Here is a 19,426-nt window from a genome sequence, read left to right as displayed (position 1 = left end):
AGCAACGTTTATAGAGGTGTCTACAGCCATAGAGACATTCACAGAATCACAGAAGGGGAAAAGAAGAAGTCTGAAAGTTTTATTTCCTGAATTTTTTCTAATTTGAAGTAATTTGAGTCCATTTTTGCTTATATTGCATCTTATTTTATATGCATCAGTCTGTTTGCATCACTGGGAAATACTGTGATCACCAATGCCTTGCTCTAAATTAAGGGTTCTCTCTACTTGCCACGATCTCAGATGAAGAGGAACTGCCAACACTGCTGAAGAATCCATAAAGCCCTGAAAAATTCACACCTACAGTTGCAATTTGGTAAGTATTCAATAACCTGTGGACCCCACTTGGCAAAACATCTTTCCTTCCTCCTAAATTCCTTTAGAGGCATTGAAAACCTATGTTCAGAAAAGTAAAGTAGTCATGTTTGTAACTGATACCTAAAATGGGGCATTTCAAATGCACGCACAAAAATGTGTATAAGTCAGCTTACTTCTGTGTATAAGGTGTGAATGTAACCAATTAACTGTTTCATAGATGCTTACTTTATTCCTGGACTACAAATTTGAACCCCAGGGTTAAAGAAACTGGAAATTATGCTTAATTTAGATGTATGTGATTCTTAGAGATATTACTAACTTAAAACTTACTACATATGGTACATGAAAAAGCCCCTCTTGCTGATTCACAGCAGCTCAGAAATGCTTAAATGGCAGACAAGATTCTACACACAGTTTGCAAGATAAGAAAATATATTCTCACCACACAGAGCTTTAAAGGGACAAATGCTACAACAGGTTTCCATCAAATACTATACCATCAGCCTCAGGGGGTTTTTGCTAAAGCACAAAGAACATTGTAAATTAGGAGGAAAGAATTGATTAGTGGCACAAACTGATCTGGTCCCAACCCTACTGAGGGAGAATGGGCGGAGCAAATGGAGGGTGCTGAAAAAAAGTAGTCAAACTCAATTTTCAACACAACCAGTCCAAATTCAACAAAGGCACTCAAGCACTCCATCTATCTTTCCAAAGAGGACAGCAGTAAGAAAAAAAAGTCTTCTCTATTTTGATGCAGGCCAAAATTGAAAAAAACAAGCCCAAAACCAGAGGAAGAAAGGAAATGTGACATAGAAAAAGAGGGGACTTCATAGCACAGGCTCTTATCCACCACAGCCAGGGATCTGTTCTGTCCTGCTAGCCCAGGAGAACACAGAACTTCGCCTGTAACTCAAGTGCCATTTGGCACTTCTCCCATGCTGACATATCAGAGTTCAAACTGACCTGGAGATATACTGTAAGTGGCTGGTGTATCAGCATTCTGGGCTTTTACAGACATCAAAACCACACAGAAAACCAGTTAAAATAATGCTACATTGGATGAAAAGTCAAGGAATCGAACACTAGGGAATGTCAGAATTAAGGTTGTCAGTGTAATTTTAATTTTCCCACTTGTGACTACAGTTTACAATTATATTATCATATAATTCTGGAATACTGGTTTTTTATTCAACATGTATGACAGAGATGTACGAGAATAAAATAAAGATACCTATTTCACGTAATTCTGGCACTTGTAACTTTCAAATGCCTTACTTTGTTACCTAAATAATGTATTTCTTTGCACACAATGTTCACAGCACACAAGAGTATAGAAATACCTCGATCATTTCTGTCCAAATCCACTTTAAATTGCTATTTTGGTTATCCAAGTTCCAACTTTAGGGTAATTTGTTGAACACTATCACTATCATCTTTAAAATAAGTCAAATCTGATAAAAAATATTTTATAACACACGTTATAAAATTAGTTCACTCATTGTACCAAATATTTATGAACTCCAAGTACTGTGAATTAAATTTGTCTTGTTTCATTATTATTACTTTTCATGTAAGTCTTAATTTTATTTTTTATACATTTTTTTATAACTTTATTATGCTTATCTTGGAACTTAAATTCTTTATTTTAAACTTCTAAATACAGGAAACTCTGATATATACCTCTAAGTCTCTTCAAAGCATATTTCATATCAATTTGAATAAAAATCTGAAATGGTTCCCTGAAATTATTTAATTGTTACAAATTTTATTCAACTTTCATATGTGAAAAGTGAACTTAAATGGAGACTATACACAAGATACAAAATAAAGACAGCTGACATGATATCCAAAACCCTCCAAGTAATCTTTGTTCAACTGAGACTTTTACAAGACAACTATACCTTTCCCTCTCTTTCTCCAAAATTTTAAGTCAGGGGTCACTCACATCATCTGTCCAATCACAACCCTTCAAGGAACTGTGAAATGTTTCATTTACTCTTCTTACAAACACCAAGCACAACGAACTGCCTTCCATTTTAATTTGCACTTTGCAATTCAGTAGCAGATAAGTGGCAGAACCTGGACAACTAAAACAAAACTGTTCCCCTTGGCCTCTTGCACGGTGAGCTCATCTTGTCTCTTAAGCCACACAGGGTAAGGCATCATCAGTTTTTGGACACCAAATGTCTGAGGAAAATCCAAGGTGGTGTAGACAATGGTGTTGATTCAATAGGTGGAACCACGCTCCTCCCTCTGAGTAATTTGAAACCATTATCCCAGGAGAGTTTGAAGTGCTCTGTTTGAATGAGCCATCAAAACACAGTTGGGACCACTTAACATGGCAAATGGTCAATCAGAAAAGCAAGTCATTGGCAGTAGGAACTGAATGATCCTCTAATCTCTCCCTCTTGACACAGGTATGGGTGCTGGTGGCAACCTCAGAATGCCAAACATAATCTCTATCTCGAATATAGCCATTTTGGCTAGAAAAGCAACCATTTTAGATAGAATCAGCTGGGCAGAGTAAGATGCCCAGTGCTTAGAATCATAACAAAATACAGTGGTCCTCATACATCAAGAGTCCCAGTAAGAGCTGTAAACCTGGCAGCAGTTTTTTGGTTTAGTGCTAATGGACGCAGATCAACACTGCTCTGTCCAAATTCCAGTTTGGGATATTGCACACTACTTGCTTGTGTCTCCCTGTCCTCCCACTGGAGATTCCCATCCCATCTCAGGTCTGAGTACCTGTGCTTGTATGTCTAACTCCTGCTAAGGCAGGGTGAAATGTCACCACCTCTACTGGACCAGCCCAACCCTACACTGGTTGACACCACTGTCATTACAGTCAGGACAAGAAAATATACCCGCATACTCTTGCAGGTCAGAATCTCCTAATATACATATCACTAAATAGTAACATTAACAAACATTTACCAAAAAATTTACATCCTCTATTCATGCTATGCATCACTACAAAACACAGTAACTCCTAAAGAAACCTTAAGAACCATTTTCTGAGTAAAAGCCATGCAATCCCAAGCATATTCCATAATATTGAAGAGGAAATAAATGAGATCTGAATTAAGCCTAGAGTTTCATTCTCTTTGGGATCCTACAGGATGTCCTGTGCCACATAAACTAAGTATTACTTGGCCAACAGGGTCAAAACCTGCCAATTTACAGAAATCACCAGAATAATATGCAGGTGTGAATTTTAAAAATTTGTTTTGTTCTGGGCGGTGAGACCCTACAATAAATGCTCTCCAATTACGCAGCCATCTGAGTCATTTTGCAACTGGTGACCCTTATAATGATGTTCTCATTTTCAGAGCCAATGTGATGCCACACAGCGATTTGTCTGTTAAATTGAATTTTTGCCTCTAGATAGATAGATAGATAGATATAAAGTTTATTTTGAAATGTCTCCTAGTGCTTCTGAGCCTGACTGATGTGAGATGTTATTTTGAACATGCCAAAGCATCTGAACGGCTCCAGTCCTTTCTTTTCAGTGTGCATTCCTTGATAAGTGGCAAAGCTTCCCACTTATCAGTCACTCAAAGTGACTGTGGCTGTCAGTTGTGTACAAAGCGCAATCAGTTTGGAAGAAGAGACACCAGCATTTTTCTTCTCAGTTTGAAGCAAACACGTTTTGACTGCTAGTCATTCAATTTTAAAGCATCTTCAATTAGGGGCGGATGAAGATATAAAGAAAACACATCCTAAACACCTCTGCCAGCCAGCAGTAAAAAATTTATTGTTATCTTCTGCTTTACCTTACTGCAGAGGCAGCAGTACCAGCCTTTTTTTTGGCTGTACAACAGAAGTGCTCAGGATTGCACACACTCCACACTGACAAGATCACAGTCATAAACAGATCATGCTCAACTTCTCCAGTCACTTATACATGGTACCTTCTGCTCCTGTGCCTCTGCTGCCTGCTGTGCAAATACCTGCATGGGCACACAAATGTACACAGGGCTCACACGACACCCCATACCACCCATTCTGAACACAAACATTCACAAAATGACATATGCTACTCTACAGCCAATAAAATGCCAAACAAAACTGTTAATAAGGCCATGGAAATACAGACAAGGAGGGGAAAGGGAGGGCTGGCAGAAAGGAGAAGTTGCTGCGGGAAAGGATGGGCAGCTGCATAAGAAAGGTTACTCAGTAGCAGGCAGCTGAAAGTGAAAGAAAATGGTGAAAGTCGATGGGTGAGAGATGCAGAAATTGGAGAGGGGATCTAAGAACAAAAAGAAGGACAGGGCCCTGGAATGCCTGCTGAGGAGAGAGAGACCAAGATGAGGCCTTGGAGCACGATGCTGCCAGCTGCAATGACTGGATTTGACTGCTGGCCTTTTTCTTACAGTCTTAGCTGGATTATTTTGGGTGTTTCAGTGTTCTGGTTTTTAATATAAAAAGTTTCTGGCCTTCCCTTGTGATTGTGTGAGAGAATTGGAAAATGGGAACACTGAAAGCTTAGCAACAGAAAGTAAATTAAGAAAAGATGCTAAAACTGCAAGAAAAAAGTCATGAAGTTCAAAACCATGTTATAATTTGAGAACATTTGGACCAGTAACACTGGAGAAAGCAAGTGCTATTGCAATCAAGTAGCTCAGCATAGGCAAAAAAGGTGATTTATCTCAATCAAACATGCCCTTGCATTTTCAATAAACTCAAGTTCACAGAATCACAGAACATTCCAAATTTAAAGGGACCCACAAGGGGTTCAATTCTTCAGGGAATGACCCATATGGGGATCAAACCCCCAACCCTGGCAATGTTAGCACCATGCTCTGACCAACTGAGCTCACACAAGTTTTAAACAGATACTCCTGGTTTGCACTGGCACAACTACACCAGTCAGCAAATTTGGATCGTATAAGGGTATAGAAAGGGCCTGAGACCAAACTACCTACAGAAACTTGCTATAAGGGCCATCTTAGGAGTTAAAACCGTGGTACCTTGGTGCAAAATGATACTCTGCACTGAAAGAAGTACAGATGAAGATCTCAACAATCTTTTTCATAACTTAACTTTCCTGGTAATGGAAGAAAATGAAGGCCCACAGGCTAATCAAAAGTCCAGTCTAGTAAAAATGTTATTTGCTGAAGTTGAGAGAACAGAAAGCAATTAGCTCATTCTGACTGATTTTTCTTTTTACTCCTTCCTTTCCCTATTTCCTCCATCAGACTCTTATTTTGGTTGCATTTTTTGTTTGTTTGTTTTTGTGTATGTGTGTGTGTGGTTTTGAATAACTTCTTTCCCAGGGGATTTTTCCTGCTCAAGGGACAGGCGAGTTATTCTGATAACTGATAGGATATCAGCTGCAGAGTTTTGTGAGGAACAATTGTTTTGCCTCTTTGCTGGCAACCTCAGTGCTTTGGGAAGAGGTTGCAAAGTCATGGGAAAGGCTGTAGTGTGACTCCTTTTTGGGTCTCACTGAATCCAGTATGCCCATGTTTATAAGTTGCAGGGAAACAGCTGCTCCTGACACATGATGAATTTGGACAAAATGTCCCCATATCCACAAGACTGTTCAGTTTGACTGTGCAGTCATAGCTTGTCATATCGACACTGGCAAAACAAAACAAAAGAAAAAACAAACCATTTCAGTGGACAGAGCCTGTTCTAAAAGCGTTTTGCAGAGTGAGGAGGAAGATACTTTCTCACAGTTTCCTACTGAAGAAAGGTCTCATTAAATTCCCACTAATAATGAACAAGAGCCTTTTCTCCATGTTCAGTGGGAGTTGGATCAGGCCCTCACTTCAACAGCTTTATTGTCTTTTCAAGGAAACCTTTTGTCCTCACCTCCCTCTGATATGCAAAGAGGACTCTAATTATGGAAAAACTAAACCATTCTGCCTTGCAAGGACTTGCAAAGGGGTCGTAGCACCACAAAGCACTGCTCCACTGTCACTGACTTCTCAGAACAGCAGAATTTCCAGGGAAAATGGGAATCCAGAAGCAACAGGCATTATTAGACCTGTAACCAAGCCCTTGTGTAGCAATTGCTCATTTTGTGTCTCCAGTGAAGGACTCATTATCTCCATCCCTTCAAAGCCTCTAGAGAATTCTGGTTACAGACATGTGAGAAGTTGGGAACCAGGAAAGAAACGCCCCAAGACCTTGTGGCTGCATGAGGGACACTGACAGGACAAGGATTAAAAATAGGGATCTCTACACTCCTTACTATAAGCCCAAAGTTCTCCAAGTATTTAGCTCACATAGCGGCCTGCTGGAGTTTGTTTTCCAGCAGGAGACAGAAAATGAAAGGATAAGCCATGCTGGAAGTATGATTTAAGAGTGCAAATTCGTTTGGGCAGGGAAAAAATCTTCACATTTCTTTTTGTACAATCAATTAATCTGTGTCTTCTCTCAACAAGAGAGAGAAATTGGTACCTTCTACAACAAAACAAAAAGAACACAAACAGGCCTAGATATCATGCAGCCAGCTCTGGGTAACAGATGATTGCTCACCTGAGGAGTTCAAAACAAACAACAAATCTAAACAACAAAAATTATTGCCATAACCGCGTGGGTAAATGATGGTATCTAAAACACTCTGGAAGCAGGTTTCTTCTACTGTTTTGGAGGACTGGAGTCAATCCAGAACCTCTTGCTACTTGGAAAGTTTTGACAATAACAACTGTGTCATTTCAAAACTTTGCATGTTAAGCTTAAGAAATATTTTGCTGAACTGCTGTGTAACTCAGAAACCAAATACTTCTTTCCTCCCCAAAAATACAGCTACATTTTGAAAAGTAGATTGGGCTGAAAAATGGACTAACCATCCTGCAGGAAATTCTAAGGTCAAGATTTTATTACATTCCAAATTGGAACAACATCTTAAACCTCAGAAGGTAACGAGAATGGGAATATTCTGATTTGAGAACATACTAGTGCAGCCAGGCCTCTCCATCTACCAACACAACTCAAGGGAAAAGGGACCCAGCCAGCTGACAGCGGGTGGGAGGATGGAAACCTGGATCCAGACTCACAAAGGAAAGCCTTCTTTGGAGCTGGGAGGACATGCCGGGCAGCAGAGTGATTTAGGAAAGCCAGAAAGTTTGCAGCCCCAAGGCGCACGACGCCAGGAGGGCTTTGGTGCCCACACTCCCTTCCAGACAAGCTGCTGAGGGTCTGCAAAGCTTGAGGCCATCGAGGCCACAGCAAACTTTCCACCTAAGAACTGGCAAAGGCACATCCCACCTGGCAGGTGTGATACTAAAAGGGTTAATTCAATTTTTACTGTGCCTGTGAAACTTTTAGCAGAGAAACAAGGCCTGCAAAAGCTGCTTTCAGCAAGGATGGTTGGGAGATAAGAAGACATCTAGCCCAAGAATGCAGTGATAGACAAAACAAAGGACTGAATCTCTGGGAACTTGGGGTGAGACTTATGATAATGGAGTAAATTGTACCATGCATGAAGAGACTGTATATAAGTAGCCCTCTTGTAGAATCATGTGCCCACTTTAGGTTAGAATCTCCTGTGTGCACCTTCAGGCCTGAATAAAATGATTCCCTCTTTAACATAACTTTAGTGTTGGAGAGATTAATTCCGATATTTCAGGCATTTGATAACAGGTGCAGTGGGGCCGGAGACACTTCTTCCAGCTTTGCATCAGAATTTAGTTGGGATCCCCTCATTCTCAGAGGTCCAAAATTTCTCACAAAAAAAGGGTCCTATCAAAACGTCTGCTCTAGCTCTGAAGGAAAATGAAAACCCTCTACTAAAACACACAGTCATCAAATGGTTGCTGTCTGACAGGAACGGCTCTCAAGCTTCAGAAAGCACTTGGTTCTAGGGCTAAGTATGTCGCTCAGAAAAGAATACAAATTAGTAACCAAGTACTGACAGTATTAAACTAAGAAGGTCAAACAAAACTGTGGCCTAAATGTTAGAAACACTGTAAAGCAGCATTGTTGCTTCCTGCTGCTTTGAGATCTTAGTTTTACATTATTGGCAACCTGAAGTGTTCCAAGATCTTGAGCTGGGCTCTCCAAAAAAAATTTTGACTAAAAATCAGAACAGATTAGAAAACAGCATTTGGCCTCCGTTTTGTTTGCCTTCTAATTTTGGAACTTGTAGTGCTCATGGTTTCAGATTTTGCCTGGAAATATGAGAGCTGGAAGTTTACATTTTAGAGAAATGAAAGCTGGCATTTTTGTCATCACATGACTCCAAGAGCTGGGGCTTGAGGGAAAAACATAAAACATTGTCAGGTTTTCTACAAAATTGTGAGATTAGCAGTATCAGTTTTATCACAATTTAGGCTGCAAGGTTGACCTATTTTATCAACAGTGCCCTACTGAATATGAATTGCTTTATGAATTTTAACAACCATATTTCATTTTAAATATAGTTCAATTAAAGTGACATTCGTCACTGAGCTTCAAAGCAAACCCTTCCATCATCATCCTGGGCTAGACTTTTTCTCTGAGCAAGTGAACTGCATGGTTCCTCCAAACTTTGTGTTTCAGAGACACCCTTTGAAGGAGGACACCACTGGGGTGTACTGGGGGACTAGCTCAGCATCATGAACATCTTCCAAGTTTCTTCCACCCTCTGCCCACCTGACGTGATAGCTACAGAGCCCCAGACTTCCCCAGGTTCCAGACTAAGAGCACTAGGAAGCAGATCATGGCCTCACAAAAGATGTGTAGGTAACCAGGAGAGTTCTCTTGAGGCCCTGAAGGACAAAACCAAACTCAATTCAAGAACTTTCTGAGATGTGCTTGGTGTCAGCCTGTTCTACAGCTGCAAATCACTACCATTCTAAAATACAATCTGAAATCTTTGGGATTGTTGAAGCACAAGAGCTGACAAAACACACATTCCAGTTCAATTTCTGGTAAAACAGCAAGACTGGGTGCAGGGGAGAAGACCACAAATACTCAGCAAGCAGAAACTGTTCCAGTGAAAACCTTACACACAAAGATCAGGCAGAACAGAAAGCAGTGTGCATGGGATGATGCATTCCAAAGTGGCATAAAATCGGATGGGGGAGGTTAGTTAATTATTCAGAGAAACTCAAAACTCTTCACAAATTAGGTCTAGAACATCCTGAAAAGTAGAAAAAAATTATAAACATCTGCCAAAACACAAAATCCCATCTAGATCACATTATAGCATTTTGAGGTCATACAGATTCTCAAATTTAATCCAATCTGCAACTTTTCTCCAGTTTACTTAACTCTCTAAACAAACTTCTAGCCTTCTGATTTAGTGACACCGCCTTCCAATTAATTCAGAAGAGATGGACTTGGAAAAGACATAATGTCAATTGGAGACTCACATGCCAGGTAGATTTTTCTAAGCTCAAGGAACTAAAGCATCTTTCTCCAACATCAAGAAATGCTAGTTTAATTGAGCTGTAGTTACACTGAGCATTTGCAGTCTTCTAAGGAGGAGAGAGACGTCACAATCTCTCCCTGGTAGCGTATTGTGTATCAGAGATTGTGTGATGGGGTAGGGAGAGAGGGAACTGTTTCCAAGTTAGCACACTTAGAGAAAAGACTCATAAATCATGGGGTCAGCCAGGTTATGCTTTTTTTAACCTTAGGGTATTATGCTTTCAATACAATATTTCAATACCTTTTTTCTGTGTCATAATTTATCTGGAATTATGGCAACCCTTACAATCTTAGAAAGAAATTGGCTCAAGTAAAACGATTCCTTTGTCATAAATAAATTGTGTTCATAACTGCAGCATAATCATTCAACTGCAGGTAAGTCAAACAGTTATCCTGACTTTGTAGGAGTATTTCCCTGTCAATAAATCTAATGCTATTTAAAATCTTCAGGCTGGTGTGACAGAAGCCTGTTACATTAATTAGGGCAAGGTCAGAAAAGCTGAACTCACAGCTACATTCTTGTCACAGTTTTGTTCCACTTACCATAACCCATAAGCTGACTGTAAAGTCACTCACCATTTTAAACATGGGCATGTTATGGTGACTTCATTGTCTTCATTTATATACAAAGGATGATTTCTTTAAGAATTGTTTCTTCTTTGACAGTCAACTAATTGAGGAGAAATGTTTTGCTTTGTATTCACTGTCAATAAGGATTTTTTTATTTTTAAATGTTTTTCCCTTCAGAGTTATGGGCTTCAACCAGGTTTCATGAGGCTTCAGGATCGTACAGGCACAGAACTGTCCAGATTGCAGTTCTGTGCAGTATAACCAAAATTTCACTACAAACAGATCAGCTCTGTGGGAATGAGAGAACAGTATTCTCTCTGCCTGTTCAATTCTTGACCTTTCTTGTCTGACCATCCAAAAGGAGGTTGCCACAAATCTGGGGTTTGTGTGAAGTGGACCCTGGAGGTGAAATTCTGACCTCGTCAGGGTCAATATTTCATCTGAAATCCCTTGAGACAGACCTCCAAATCATTTCTAAGGATTGCAGCTTCTATCAGATGGTAGTTGGCTGACTTTCATTTACTACTGACTTAGGTCAAACTTGGACCAGGGATCAAGAGATGAAAGGCTCTATATCTCATTATCAATAACCAGGGTTTTCTTCACTACCCTGAAAACAACATACTTCATTCTTATCTACAAGGCGTTAAAACTTAAAAGGGTTGGGGTCAAATTATGTTACTTCAATTTATTTTTATTCACTGTTTATGAAACAACTTCCTCTCTTGCTGCCATTGCTAAATGCTACAAATATAACTATTTTCCTTGCTATTGTACAGGTTCTGCTATTGTTTTTCTTTTAAAGTCTTATTAAAGATGCAGCAATAAAGAAAACTCCCTTCCACACACAAATTAAAAAAGAAAAAAAAGACTACAGAGGTTGAGGCCAAACCAAGCCTTACCAATCTCAAAATTATTTTCAGCAAAGCACATCTTGTATAGAAGTTGCCTTATAACAGAGGGGTGGACCTTTCCAGGAGTTTTTCATAAACACGCAAGTCCTGATACAGACAGAATGTCCTCTGAAATGACAGAGCCAAGTTTTCTTCTAGTGTGAAGCCATACAGCTCTTCTGATTTGGCTGGAATTAAGTTTTCTTAAATGGGTTACAATTATGATTGATAGTTTTAGGCAACTCACTCTGAAATATTGAAGAGAAGCTTTGGAAGGAGAATCCTGTTGCTACTGAACAAACAGAACACAGTCTACAGCAACTTGCAATGCGCTGTACAAAACTGCATAATTAAACAATCAGAGATTTTACCCTGATCCTAGATATCTATAAGAAGTCAAACCTCTCCTTTGTTATTCTGTGAAAACCTTCACAGGCAAACTGATTTGCATTGTTCCCAAAACAGGGACATGCACATGGAAGAAAAGTAATGAAATACAGTCGATGGCGTGAAAAGAAACTTCTGAATACATTAAGGAAGAAAGAGGCTAAATAAAGTTTACTGGTTATGCTGGTTTAACAACTTTTTCTACTACTGGGAATAAACCTGTTGATACCTAGAACTAACACAGTTGCTCTCTTGAATCTAACCAACCTTTTGACTAGTTCCTCACTCAGATAATACTTCACCACAAATAAAAATTTCCAGACTGCCAGCACCTCAGGCAGAGCGAAGAAGGTACACTTGATTATCAATCACTGAAGAGTACTGCTTCAGCAAAACCTCAAAAACAGAGCTGTAGGACATCAATTCCAAACAAACTCTTTCTGGCAATGCTTTTGTCACTCCTGAGGAAAGAGGATTTGGTCCTGCAAATGTTTGTTTGCATGACCAGCTCCTCTAACATCTTCTTCCTGATCCTCTAGGAACCGTGTTAATCATATAAGGCCTTCCAGAAACTGACCTTTTTTGCTAAATGACGGGTGAAATCCTCATGTGTTTCCATAAACAAGATGCCAGCCAACTGCAGAGATTCTTAAAGAAACTATGGCAATAACGGCTGAAGGAAAGAGTGGGAAAAGGGAAAGGAAGAAAGAGACATAATAGGGTCATGGGAGGAGATGTGTCTCTGACCTGGATCTGTTGCTGAAGAAGGTTAATTTTGTGTTGCTGCTGCAGAAGCTGCTGCTGTTGTCTTGCAATCTGTGGAGAAATTGCACAGAAGAAACATGAGATACAGATCACCATTCCCAGAGTTTGTCCACAGGTATCTTCTACCCTGTTTAGTTCTTTAAACCTCTCCACTGAGCTAAGAAACCTTCAAGTGCAGGTGGCAGCAGCTTGGACTGTTGCTGAAGCAAGGGGCACATGTTCAGTAACAATTAATTGCTAGTGCTAGTGGGAAAGGGAATCTTATGAAAAATGCTGTGCTGGATATGAAGACAAGGACCTATGCAAAAACTTTACTGAAATGGCACTGCTAAAATTCCCCAGGAGAGAGAACAGTAGAAGCAGAGAAACTGGAAAATAGTGGAGGAAGGCAGAAAAGGCAAAAAAGTAGGATGGCCAGAAATACTCTTCTGTTTGGCATCACCTGCTCAAAAGTTCCAAAAAAATGGCAATCTGACACCATGGAGGAAAGTTCCTAGTGTACTTTTTTTTTATGCAGAAACAGGCACAGAGAGACTGGAACTGAGTTTGGAAAAATCACAGGCTCTTCAATGTGTGTATCAGCTGCAAGAAACTAAAGGCGCAGGGCAAGGCTACACAGCTCAAATCTAAAACCAGTTTATGGAAGTGGATGGAGTCGTTCAAAGTCTCCTCTCAAAGCCAAGTGCCGTTTTCCATAAGGACTTCCACCCTCCCTCTCCACTAAATGATTGTGAATCCTACTGTAGACACATTTTACACACAGTGAAGGAAAAACCAGACATTAACAGAATGGAATTAAGAGCTCTAAAGGCTGGAGGTAGATAAACCATTCTCGAACTTAAAGAACGAATTCGAAAAATTTTCATTTAAGTCATCACAAAAGCTCTGCTCTCATGAACAGCCAGTGCAGCAGTACAAACATTAGAAGGAGCTCTGCTCTTCCCCTGTGTTATGTGTACACTTTTCAGGATCAGTTGGTAACTTATACATACTTACTGGGAGAAATTTTGTGCATTCTTCCCCTTAGGTATTTTTTTTTCTATTATTATTATTAGACTATTTGCATAAGAAACACTCATTCATAGTTAGCTCCACATCTAACAGATTAAATAAATGTTTTCTTTCTGGACCCTTTCTTTAAGAAAGAAAAATAATTTTTTCGCTACATTTTTTTCAGAGTTTAGATAGTTTAATTTCTGCATAATACAGAAGTATACACAATTTCTTTAATCAAAAGAAATCCTAGTTATCCTAATTTTTTATTGCCTTTTTCCATTGTCTTCATTTTATTTTTCCATTGTCTTCATTTTCTTTTTCACTTTCAAATCCCTCAGCCATTCTGGCAGTAGTGACTTTAAAAGGCAGGGCAAAGGGAATAGCTCATACAGGATGTCTCCTTGTGAAAGAATCTTGCCAATTCCACCTTCACTACTTCATCTACCTTTGCCATTTTAACAACAGCATGATACAAATTCTCCAGCTTAAAGTAAGTCACTTTTGCTCTCCATGTGTGGGATTTCAGGTGTGAGACCAAAATACCCTTTGTTTAAGATAAGGGCTTTAAATAATTAAAACCAGGGAAAACCAAGGCTTAAATGTCTGAAGGTATCAGCAGTGGTTTAGAAATCTTAAGACTTGCTGAAGTACAATACCAACACTGAATATGACAACTATGACAGATTTCAAAGAATTTTGTGAGTTTCATAATACTCACAGAGCTGCAATTCTGTGATAAAATTTTAAACTAGGTATCTAAATATTCTCTGCTCATGGTCAAGTACAAAAGCGGATTTTAATTTCTGCTAAAATCTGCACAGTGCAAATCTGTGAGCAGAGTTATGTTTTTGCCTATAATGTTGTATGTCCGTGTATGCACATTGGAACTGATCATATGTGACAACCATGCCTGCATTTCCAGTGAAGGACATATTTGCAAGAAATGAAAATCAAACCACTCACATGTAAAAGAAAAAAAGTCATGCTTGTTCACTGACTTTATATTATTCTCTGCTTTTTTCCCCAGCTGGCAAAACCCAACCTTTTCACTTCTCACATTACAATCCAAGAGCTGCATTTTGTTCTTTTTATACCTAGTCAGTATTACTGAATTCAAACAGTTTTGGTGGGTTATTCATGAGGGCTGAATTTGCCTGTTTATTTACAGATAGTTAAAAAACCCAAACCGTATTGAAAGAGAATACAGAATCGCAGAATATTCTGAGTTGCAAGGGACTCACAAGGACCATCAAGTCCAACTCTTAAATGAATGGCTCATGCAGGGGCTGAACCCACAACCTTGGCATTATTGGCACCAGGCTCCGAACAACTCCAAGATGGAGATACTGCAAATTAAATCATTCTTCTGGTATGTTTTTGTTCAAACTTTTTCACCTTGGAGAACAAATGGAAAAAATTCTGGGTGCAGAGCGACTTTTGGAGTACGAAGCCTAAAAGATAAACTGCTAGAAAGTCCTGCTAGAAAATTATTTAAGTTGAAAACCACTGTAATAATCACTCACCTGTTCTTGTTGCTGCTTAGCCAGCTCCATTTGCTGGCGTTGTTTCTCGATCTGAGATGCAGCCAGCTTCTTCTGTTCATCGTGAGCTGCTAGCAGCTGTTCCCTCAAACTGGTCAGCTGATTGATCATACCCATGAGCTGCCTTTCTTTCTCAGCGAGGCTTTCTGGAGTCCCTGGGCATCATATGGTGGGGGGAAAAAAAAAGGGTAAAGAGAAGAGAGGAAATTTAGAGCAATCTAGCCTTTTTTTTATTTTGCAGCTTTACTGTACGCAAAGTTTAAGGAGAACCAAAGAGCAGCAGCAGCATATTGCAATATGCTGCACACTAAGACCTGTTCCTCCACAGGAAAATGAGCCATGGAGGATAAATCTGTACACAGGCTTTGATCTGGTGTCCCCCTTCAATGTTTCTTTGCCCTTTCATCTATTTTCCACTGCCTTTTTGCCAGATTAATAAGGTGAAATAATACTGCCTATTTTGAGAAAGTTTCAAGTTTTAAACACTGGGGATCAAAATCAACCCTTCCAGGTTTGTAAGACAACTATATTTATGTCAGAAACTTAGGACAAATATACAGTTTCTGTAACTGTCAAAGCACTGATGCAGGGTGAGTATTAACATCCCTCTATAACCTGTTATATCATCTACAGCTGCCCTGATTAGGATTAAATTATACAGTATTTAAATTGTTAATAACTCCTATTGCTGTTGCTGCCACCAAGGTGCACTTTTATAGGAAACAGTCTTTTATAAACATATCAGAAAACCTGAGTTAAACACAACTCACCATCGCTCTCATTTGTACTGCTACTAGATGTTTTTCAACAGTAGAGTACATCAGACACAGACAGAGGAGCTCACTACCTCACTTTCATAACTGTGCTGAAAAAATTCTTTTTCTACCCAGAAGGACAGTGGTTATAAGGGATGAGAAGAAAAAATTCCAAGAAACATCAAAAGCTATGAATCATACACTACCAAAAAAAAAAAAAAAACAAACCAAACCAAAACAAAAAAAAACACCAAAAAAAAAAAAAAAAAAAACCAAAAAAACAAAAAAGAGGCACTTTTAATATATGCATTTGACTGTGAATTTAAAAGACCTGAAAATATGTGTAGCAGCTAATCCACAGATATCCCCAATACCACCACACCCTCTCATATGAGTCAGATCCTATGAAGACCTTTCTAAAAAGCTGTTAGGAAAGGATTAAGGCTATCAGTGTCAATGCCTCCTCTGAAAATAGCCTGCTTTTGGGACTACCCTGCCACACAAACCTCTTTCAAACATAGGAAACATTCTTCTGCCAATGTCACCAGTGCTCTCCAAGTAAAAAAAAAAAAAGGAAAAAGAAAAAAATTGGCGACTATAGCAAACATGTTCCTAGCCAACTATCAGTCAGACATGGAAAAGAGCTACTGGTAATAGCTCATTTAGACTACCCCCCTGCCAGTGCAGGAATGTTCCCTACAGTATATTTACTACAGCTTTCTAGATTGGATTGAAATGTCTGAAATGGTCAATCTTGCTTGCTTTGAGGTGGCACTGGGAGGGCTCTTTGCTTGATAGTTAGCTTAATTTACGGTTTTTTTGTTTTTTTTTACTTTCACTTAATTTCAATGCTATGATCCCAAGCAACATTCCATTTCCTACATCAGCTGAGTCCAAGCCCTTAAATCCATTTGCAGACAGCCATATGCAAGTGAAAAACTACAAAGAATCACCAGAAAAAATGTGACAGAAGAAATGTAACTAAATTGTTTTTTATTAGGGTTCTAGAAATTTCTGTGAAAATATTCTCACCACATAACAAAGAACTACAGCAGAATATTCTCAGATAAAGCCTCTAGAAAAACTGTGGTACAAGCTGGAAACTTGAGAAACACACTGAAATGGAAACCATAGGACTTTAAACCTGTTCTGTTAAAAGCTGTGAGAAAGAATGGAAGCCAGTGCTAAAACACTAACACGGCTGAAGAAAACACTTCTAACTATGATTTTTACTTCCAACATTGGAGACAGTGAACTGCTACAAGTAATGCATTTGCCACCTGGCCCTGGAATTAATCAGAAGTTTCTATTGCCACTCTTCCATCCTTTTATTTTTCACCAGAAAAAAAGGTGCAGTGTTTCCAAGTGGCATAGAAGAATTATTCTAGAAGGCAGCCCCTGCCTTGGCCTGTCCATGTGGGTTTACCGTAACGCTCCTCTAATGAAAACTATCATGCACTGGTACTGCCACTATAACTGAAACATCTGAAAACAAAATACTTTGTATTTATTTATTCAGCAGATATTTTATTCCTAACTTTTACTGAGGTGTGGATGCAAACATGAGAGAGAGAGGGGAAGAAGGTCGTAGAGAAAGAAGGAATACACAGGATTGCCTCAGTCCTTGAGTTAGGGTAAGCAAAAAGAAACCACTGTCAAATACACCAACATGCATCACAGCTCCTCAGCCAGTACCAGTTCATCAGTGCATTTTGAGCTACTACAGTAGCTTTCAGTTGGGAATCAAAAAGCACTTTGTAAAGTTAAATTAATCCCCATTTTTGAATTAATCTGAAAGGTGGAAAAATGTTTCCATATGTGTAAACTGACAGACAGAGGGATCACAGAGTTAGTTACCAACAGCGGCAGAAAAAGATGCGCTGATATCCAGCCCCGTGCATCGAAGTTCTGGCTGCGCTTCCTGGGAGGGAACAGGACACTCCACGTACCACTGACCTGACCACGGCACCGGACACTGCACAGCCAGGGATCCACCTCCTGCACTGCTTCTTCAGCCTGACTGACCCACAGAGCAGCAAAAAGCTTCTGCACTAGGAGAAGAGCAGCTTTATCTGAATTCCAAGAATCAAGATGAAGTACTGCATCCAGCTCTGGGGTCCTCAGCACAGGAAATCCATGGACTTGTTGGAAGAGGTACAGAGGAGGCCACAAACATGATCAGAGAGCTGGAGCACCTCTTTTATCAGAAAGGCTGAGAGAGTTTGGGCTGCTCAGCCTGGAAAAAAGAAGGTTCCAGAGAGACCTTCCAATACCTAAAAGGGGCTTATAAAGATGGGGACAAACTTTTTAGCAGGGCCTGCTGTGACAGGACAAGAGGCAATGGTTTTAAACTAAAAGAGGGTCAATTTAGCTTATATATAACGAAGAAATTGTTTACAACGAGGGTGGTAAAACACTGAAACAGGTTGCCCAGAGAGAGGTGGTGGATGCCCCTCCTTGGAAATTTTCAAGGGCAGGTTGGACAGAGCTTTGAACAACCTGGTGTAGTGAAAGGTATCCCTGCAGGGCGGTTGGACCTGATGACCTTCCAACCCAAGCTATGACTCTATGAACTAAGAGCAAGCAGGCAGTGCAGTGAAGTGCCAATGCAGACACCAAAATCACAGGCACACTGCAGCCAATGCAGCCGGGGACAAATTGACTCAGTCTCTTCATTATTATTCAGTTTTTAAAGAAAATCTGAAATGCCCACAAGGGGTGTTTTATATCCTACCTTAATAAGTACAATGCATAATTCCTTGGGTTTATACAGCTGGAGTGGAAGTAGTCTGACAAAAGGCAGACTTCTTGCATTACATTTCTAAAGCTATTTCAGTTTGCTAATAAACCAAAAGGGAAAATTTATCAGCATCACCTTTATAAAAAAAACTTCTGATGGAGAATACTTTCTGGAAAACATGGCTTAGTAGGTACTTTATTTTCACATGACTAAGTCATCCTTCCAGTAACTGGAATAGTACTTAATGATAATTTCAATTCTTTGAGGTAATAATTCCTTGCAAAATTAGTTCTTGGACAGCCATACTCTCAAGTGACCTGCACAAAACCAGAGGCAAAGAAGATCAGCTATGTGGCTCTAATGAGAGATGGTGAGTTCTGTGTAGATTTTCCCTTGTCTGCCTCACACATCTATATAAGCCCCACTGATGATGAATCATAGTTCTGAGGTATCTTGCAGGTAACCGGTGGCTTGTAAATGTGTGAAAATGAAAAAAAAAAGGGAAGTACTCGAATCAGATGGTCTTGATAATTGTGTTAAGTGTTTGCATTTAGTTTAAGTTTGGTATTTTTTATGTTAGCCTTATTACCAACCTTTTCTATCATTACCTTCATGGAAATGGTCAACAAAAGTGCCATTTCACAGATGCCACTGCCAATCATACATCAGTTTGCATAACATATGAAAGCCAAAGCATGGTCAGTGTTATTTATTTAATGGTGAGGTGAGGACAACAGGGGGGGTCACTACATGAATACAATCAGTTACTGGAATTTTTCCTAGTGTATTAAAAGTTACCATAGAGTTAAGAGCTCCAGTTGTTTTTTGTACCCTTTTCTAGATGCTGTAGATTGGGGGTAAACAAGGATGGTGGACTTTTGTCATGCCATCACTATTTTCTCTCTGTTAACCTGCATGAGATCTAAACCTGTATCATTGTGTGAAGTGTCTTGGCAGCTAAGGGATTTCCATTTCAAGAATTCTGTAGCTTACAGGACAAAACATGTCAGTATTTTAAGCAACTAAGCCAACAACTGAATAAAGACAGTTGCTCAAATTATGCTACTCGTGAATTAATGAACTACCCACATGGCTGCTAAC

At 39.5% G+C, this 19,426-nt stretch overlaps 1 protein-coding gene across 5 annotated transcripts in view; it reads right to left on the bottom strand.

The window, feature by feature from the left end:
• SOX5 (SRY-box transcription factor 5) overlaps positions 1-19,426 on the bottom strand; it is a gene marked incomplete at its 3' end in the record, with an annotated part of 288,287 nt that overhangs the window by 126,129 nt on the left and 142,732 nt on the right. For all 5 annotated transcript variants that reach the window (XM_082280572.1, XM_082280570.1, XM_082280571.1 and 2 more), the window contains exons 5-6: positions 14,813-14,985; positions 12,276-12,344 (exon numbers count right to left, since the gene is read on the bottom strand). In XM_082280572.1, the coding sequence (XP_082136698.1) occupies positions 12,276-12,344; positions 14,813-14,985 (242 nt within the window). The remainder of the gene's footprint in view (positions 1-12,275; positions 12,345-14,812; positions 14,986-19,426) is intronic.

This window comes from Coloeus monedula (assembly GCF_965178545.1).
Source record: "Coloeus monedula genome assembly, chromosome: 4".
NCBI classification, from domain to species: domain Eukaryota; kingdom Metazoa; phylum Chordata; class Aves; order Passeriformes; family Corvidae; genus Coloeus; species Coloeus monedula.
Note: the sequence above shows the minus strand (reverse complement) of the source record. Positions and strands in the feature narration are given on the sequence as shown.